The sequence below is a fragment of the Oryzias melastigma genome, linkage group LG9 (assembly GCF_002922805.2).
Source record: "Oryzias melastigma strain HK-1 linkage group LG9, ASM292280v2, whole genome shotgun sequence".
NCBI classification, from domain to species: domain Eukaryota; kingdom Metazoa; phylum Chordata; class Actinopteri; order Beloniformes; family Adrianichthyidae; genus Oryzias; species Oryzias melastigma.
Window position 1 is genome coordinate 26,034,504 of NC_050520.1, and position 6,750 is coordinate 26,041,253.

Below are 6,750 nucleotides of genomic sequence, written 5' to 3' on the forward strand. Positions count from 1 at the left end.
TTTTGTTCACATCTTCTCTATGTGTTCTTGAATTCAACATTTCACACGTTATGGAACTGTAGCCCTATAGACTGAAAACAATAAAGAAAATTGGTAATTGAATAATAACATATAACATGTTACCATCCTGCAGCTTAACAGATTTAAAGGTATTTCAGTAAAAAAAAGGATATTAAAGCATCATCATTTCCTTTAAAAGTGTATTGCATTTTCTTTTAAAGGACTAAATAGTTTATTCCGTTGCCTTTGGACTTGATGCATACTTCCCAATGATGAAGTGCTACAACTAAGCATTGAGAGACAGCATTGTCCACTCTTCTTTACCACTGGAAACAACACCAAATGAGACAAATGACCCATGGCCCAACAAACTTTGCGTTTCCAACAGTAGAAACTAACTTTAATGTTCTGGGGAGAGTAAAACCAATGTTTTCCAACCTAGATCTGAATAGAAACCAAGGTCCAAAAAGTAATGATTTTATAATGCAATCAGCGAGTCAGCCAGCCAGGACTGGCAGATGCTTGTTTGCAGAAACAACTTCCTCATGTGAGTCCAATTTAACTAACAGGAGTCTTTATAAACTAAATTTCCTACTTAACCGCACATCTACTTTAACTTCTGCAAAGAGAACTGACAACTTGAATGCATTTATGCGCATGTCTTTTGTGTACAGGTCTGTTTGGGTTTAAAAAAAGGTTTCTCAGGCCCGAATGACGCATGTTTACCTGAAATGTCAAGAATTTTCTTGACACCTCCGAAAGAACGGTTTTTCACCGAACACGAGATGTACACATCAATTGGTCGCAAACACAAAAGTCTACCATGTCTTTTACTTCACTGTCAAGGGAAAAAGCATTGAATCTTTAGATTGTAAAACTTTCATCCTGGGTGATACCAGTGGAGAGCTTACCGTAGCTCATACAGTAGAGCAGATGTCATCATTTTGGTAACTGTAAAGTACATTTTTATGGCTAAACAGATCTTAGATTGCACATCTTATATTTTTGAATACATATTAGTTTAAATGTTCTCTCTCAAGCATTAAAATAGAGTTAAAAAATAAATAAAAAAAAGCTAAGCAAGTTATCATCATATGAGGTAAAAAAGATACTTTAAATTTGATGTAAAGTTTTTTTTTAATTCTATAAAGAATCACTAAAGCATGTTACTTTGAGATGATTATACAAAGAAAAGAATCCAACTTATGACACAAAACTGCTAATGAATTTCCATGGTGACGAAAGCTAAAGGATAGAAAACATTGTCTTATTCAGCCAGAAAAAAGTTTACAATAAAGTAGGCCTACTCTGCATAGCACTATTGAAGATAATATAAAGTGAGGCAACACTAATTGTCAATCACAGATTCTACAAGCTGTCCCACTTAAAATGAGAGACTCTCAGTTGCGAGGTCTGTATTGTTTGTCAGATACTGCAACTGCAGGAACATGTAAAAAAACAAAAAATCTAAGAAGGTTTTTCAATAACTTATTTACATAATGATGCAGAAAATAAGTATTTAGTCCAAAACTTAGATTACAAAGTATTGAGATGAACCTAATGCTGGTTGGCAAAGACAAAGGTCAAAGGTTTCCTGTAGGTCTTCGCCAGGTTTGCACTGTAGCTGCTATTTTGGTCCATTCTTCCATGCCGATCTTCTTGAGAGCTGTGGTGTAATGGGGCTATCGCTGGGAAACATGAAGTTTCAACTCTCTCCAGGTTATCTATTGAATTGAGGTCCAGAGACCTGCTAGACCACTCCAGAACTTTAAAATGCTTCTTGCATAGCTGCTTGTTTGTTCCCTGGGCGATGTGTTTGGGGGATCATTGTCATGCTTGAAGATCCAGCTATCCTAACGCTCTCACTATTCTTGGCCCCATTCATTGTGTCCTTCATACAGATCAGTCACCAAGTACTCCTTACAGAAAAGCAGCCCCAAAGCATGATGTTTCCACCTCCATGTTTCATAAGGGGAATGGTCCATAGGCGGCAGCTCAGAATTCTTCTCCCTCCAAACACGGCGAGTGGCATTTATACAAAAAAGTTTCATTTTGGTTTCATCTGACCACATGACCTTCTCCCAGTCTTCATCTGGATCATCCAGATGGTCTCTGGTAAACTTTAGACGGGCCTGGACATGTGCTGGCTTAAACAGGGGGACATTTGGAGCTTTGGAGGATTTGAATCCATGACAACGCTGTGTGTTCCTATAGTAACCTTTGTTACTGTAGTCCCAGATCTCTACAGGTCATTAACCGGTTCTCCCGTGTAGTTCTGGGCTGTTCCTTACTGTTCTCCAAATAATTTGTACCCCACAAAGTCATAACTTGCCTGAGCCCCAAGTTGAGGGAGACTTTCAGTGATATTGATTTTATCAATTTTCTAGATGCATATTCCTATTAAAAAATACAAATTATCACACAATGTGATTCCCTTGTTTGTTTCTTTGTCTTATTTCAAATGTACCTATGATGAACATTCCAGCCTTCTGAAGTGCTTGCAGAATCAGTTACTGGCAAAATACTTTTTGACCCACTGTACATAGGTAAATTAAAGTAGCAGAAACAATCATTTTATAATTGAGCACGAATCTTTTATTTTATTAGCTTTTAACGTATATGTAATTTGTACATTTTTATTGTTCTTAGCGTTTTTACTGCTTTCTATGTCATCATGGCAAGGGGACCACAAATGAAAACTAGCCTTTTGGCTAATTCTGGCTTTTTTTAAACCAGGTTTATCGTCCTGTTTTGTCATTTTAAATTGCATTTTCACCATCCATCCATCTTCTTGACCGCTGTGTCCCTTTCGGGGTCGCGGGGGTGCCGGAGCCTATCCCGGCTACTGAAGGGCGAAGGCGGGGTACACCCTGGACAGGTCGCCAGTCTGTTGCAGGTCCTCAATCACACACCCATTCACTCACACATCCACACCTAGGGGCAATTTAGAGTCACCAATTAACCTATGAAGCATGTTTTTGGACGGTGGGAGGAAGCCGGAGTCCCCGGTGAAAACCCACGCATGCACGGGGAGAACATGCAAACTCCACACAGAAAGGTCCCAGCCGGGAGTCGAACCGGGGCCTTCTCGCTGTGAGGCAAGAGCGCTAACCACTGCGCCACCGTGCAGCCCTTGCATTGTCACATTTTAAATAAATAAATAAAATAAGAAATTATGGAAATATACACTAATAATATTTCCTATATAAAGTGGCATGTGCACAACAAAATGCACTTTGCGCAAAAGCGAGGAAATGTTTGTCATTTTTTTGGGTGTAACAACCCTTATTGGCAATAAATTTTGTGTATTGTTAACTAGATTGTTTCCCTTTTAAATAGGGCCTCAATAATAAGGTATATGTATTTGTGGAATGAGTTGAATATGGTGTTCTTTTGCCAACTCTTGTTTGATGGGTCATTTAAGTTTAAAGATACAAGATAAATGGACAATTTTAAAATGTATTTATCTAACAAGAAGGTGCTTTGACAGCAGGTGAAATACAAAATACAACCACAACAGCCTAGCCCCTCCTCTTTGTGGTGGTCCCTCAACGCTGTGGAATGTACCCCATTCTCCAACTGCTATTTGTCACAAGGCACCCTGGTCACTCTGGTAGAAAAAAAGGGCCAATATTGTCTTGCAAACCTTGACTGCACATCTGTAAAAGCTAACCAAGTGCTTACAGAGTTAGAGACAAGTCTTCTCAGTGTGTTGTTTTCTTGGGGAGTCCACTTTGCAGCCTGTCACAGACATCCCAGCTATATGGGACTTGGCATACAGTTTGGAGATGCTACTAGTGTTTTACTCTAAACAGTTGAAGCTTGAAGTCACTTTATTGCACAGTTAAGTAAGGTACTACCAGCTAATTTCTGACCAGGCATCTGATTGGCAGCCTTTGGGGATGCCATAGCTCAGAATGAGTCAAAAGCAAAAATAATAATATGAGCTGTTGAACACTGGCAGAGAGGATTTGGCAAACTTTTCATGAACACGACTCCTATACTCAACTCTGCTGCTAATTCCACTAATGCATGAAAAAGTAAGCAAAAAAAGGAGAACAGGTTTTACAAGCATTTAGGAATTGTTGCCAAGGACTACTTCTGCAATTAAAAAAAAATATGCCAAACACAAATCTACTTTTGTTCTAAGTTAATATTAGTGTGTTCATTTTTTTTAAGTTTAGTCAAAGCTGTGTGTTAACATCCTTGTTTTCCAAGCATGATTTTGTCTGCAGTTTTAAAGCAGCTGAGATAAAAGCACATTTCAAGCGTTTTTTAATCTTTACGAAGATTTTCCTAAATTTATGCTGCTAATTAACTCCTTGATCTGCTCAACTTGCTACTAAGTTTTAGGAACTATTATTGTGAATGGGATGAAGGGAAGCATTGACATAAAAATAAAACTCTTGTAATAGGCATTATGGGCTAAAATACCATTGTCGCTCTGCCTGTTCCTGTTGAAAGCTTTTATGCACTCATTGTTATGTTTTTTTGAGAAACAATTACTCAATTGATTTAGAACTACATTTTTTTCACAATGATTTAAAGGCTAAGGACTCAAGCCTGCTTATATCGATAACTATTTTTAGATAGGTTCTTCTAAAAGTGGGGATTTGTTTTGTTTTACATAAAGACATGCATTTTATACATTAATGTGTGGCATTAGCCCTGAATTTTTGTCTCTGTGAATTCAAGAAAAACACTTTTTTTTTTTATTTTATTTTTTTTTTTAACCTGATCCGGAGCTAATCTACTTAATAATGGATATAAAGTCATGCAGAATAACATGACTTTGAGTTATACTGTACCACACCATGTGAGCAAGCAAGTTTGCGCTCTCTTTAAAAAAAATAAGTGTTATACATAACACCGAATCAAAAAATATATGCATGAAACTAATGGATCATATGGATAAACTTAACCGTGTCTTACATCTAACCATTTTTAAGAGCATGAAGTGGACTCCTGATGGTGTAACAATTAAATTAACCCTAACATTTGACATAAGGGTTGCATCTGTTTTTCCTCTGAACTTTGTGAATTTATGAAATTATATTTTTATAACCCTTTTGCTCACTATATCAGTGAAAAAAAAAAACTTCTCAAACTCAAATTCTAAAGCCAGACCTTTGACACAGCATGAGACTCTCCCCATTTTACTTTGCTTTTTTATTGTGCTTTATACATTTTTAATTTAAGCCTATTTATACTTTTTGTTTAAAATCTTTAATTGTTTTAAGCTTTTAGTTGTTTTTAATGTGTTTGAGCTTTGTTTGGTTGCAGTAATTTTAAGGTGTTCTACACATTTGCATAGAAATAACGTAATGCTGCTTTTCCAGAATTTACTTTTGACCAAAACTTCCTTACCTTGAGTTGCTGCTCATGGAAACCAACTTCTTATGGTGACTCTGATTTAAAGTAGGCAGCCATGTATTTGCAAAAAAGTTACATACGCACATGACTGAAAAAAAACTATGACGATCAATTGCATGCTCATTTAAAATAAGTCATACAACAACAGATATCCGGTCACATGTCTGACACTGCATACCCAATCTTCCACAGGTCATATAACAATTCAGACATTATATCCCACTTGAGATTCAGTGTTTGCATAAAACTCATGAGAATTCCAGAAATAGTGATGCTTCTACTTTACCTGATCTGCCCCAAACGGAGTGATGTTGGACTTCACTGTGCCCACACCAAATGCAATCAAGATAAGTCCAGTGTAGACTAGTGGGCCACAGTATGGGTCTCGGTAAAGGCAGGTCACATTTTTTGGTGGGGTGCTGTTCGAGCACTCAGCAGGTTGCACGGGGAAAGCACTCTCCTCCCCACACAGGTGTATCCTGGTGTCTTCATTTGAAATAATGGGGAAAAAAAGCATTCCAATAAAATATAAAACCAGACTTGAGGCGATTGTCACAAATTTCCCCAGGTATGCATCTGCCAGCCAGCCTCCAAAGGGGGAAATCAGGTAGGTTACTCCCATGAACATCAGGGGTGCCTGGCTGGCCTCGGTCCCGTCCCAATAAAAGGGGCTGCCATTGAGAAAGAGCACTAAATTAGACGTGATGCCGTAAAATGCTATTCTTTCCAGCGATTCAGCCAGCAGGACGGCTGCACATGCAAGTCTCCTTCCCTGGAAGACTGACGGAACAGGCGGTCTGTTGTCCGAATCCAAAAGCGGGGTGCTTTCGAGAGCATCCCTTCTGTCTGCCATTCTCAACCAACTTGACAGAACTCTTGCCAAAAACTGCGACAGAACCTGTAAAGAAAAACAAAAAAACACCTTAATCACGTTGTTACTACTGTTTAGATTAATCTATCTTGTTAATAGTTTGTCACAATTTTTTGATTAGTACTTTGCTATATAGCTCACTTTTTGGCCAAACACTTATCTCGCGCAGTGAAGATGTTAATAGTTTGGTTTACGTTACCTTTTAGAAACGGGGACACATCGCAGAGCTCTACACTGTCTCAGTTTCCCGGTTTGTTCCAAACACTCAAATGTTAACTCGATCCTCGTCTTCAATTGGCACTTTCAGAAAAGAGAACTGGAAGTCAACAAAAAGTGTCACAGTACTATCGCGTGACACACGACTCACTACCAACTAAAGTTTGCGTCACAGTTCAGACGATTTAAAAGCAACTGCAGTGATTCATCCCGGAACGAAACAACGCGATGGTTTATCCACATGACTTGTAGATTTACCCTCTTTGCGCATGCGGTGTGCCATCTCGATA

The 6,750-nt window shown here is 38.4% G+C and overlaps 1 protein-coding gene across 1 annotated transcript in view; it reads right to left on the bottom strand.

Moving 5' to 3' along the window:
• The window catches only part of slc15a4 (solute carrier family 15 member 4), a 31,190-nt gene extending 24,581 nt beyond the window's left edge, over window positions 1-6,609 (bottom strand). The window contains exons 1-2 of the mRNA XM_024276116.2: window positions 6,444-6,609; window positions 5,660-6,271 (exon numbers count right to left, since the gene is read on the bottom strand). Coding sequence (XP_024131884.1) covers window positions 5,660-6,226 — 567 coding nt within the window. The 5' untranslated portion in view covers window positions 6,227-6,271; window positions 6,444-6,609. The remainder of the gene's footprint in view (window positions 1-5,659; window positions 6,272-6,443) is intronic.
• Window positions 6,610-6,750: the final 141 nt, after the last annotated feature.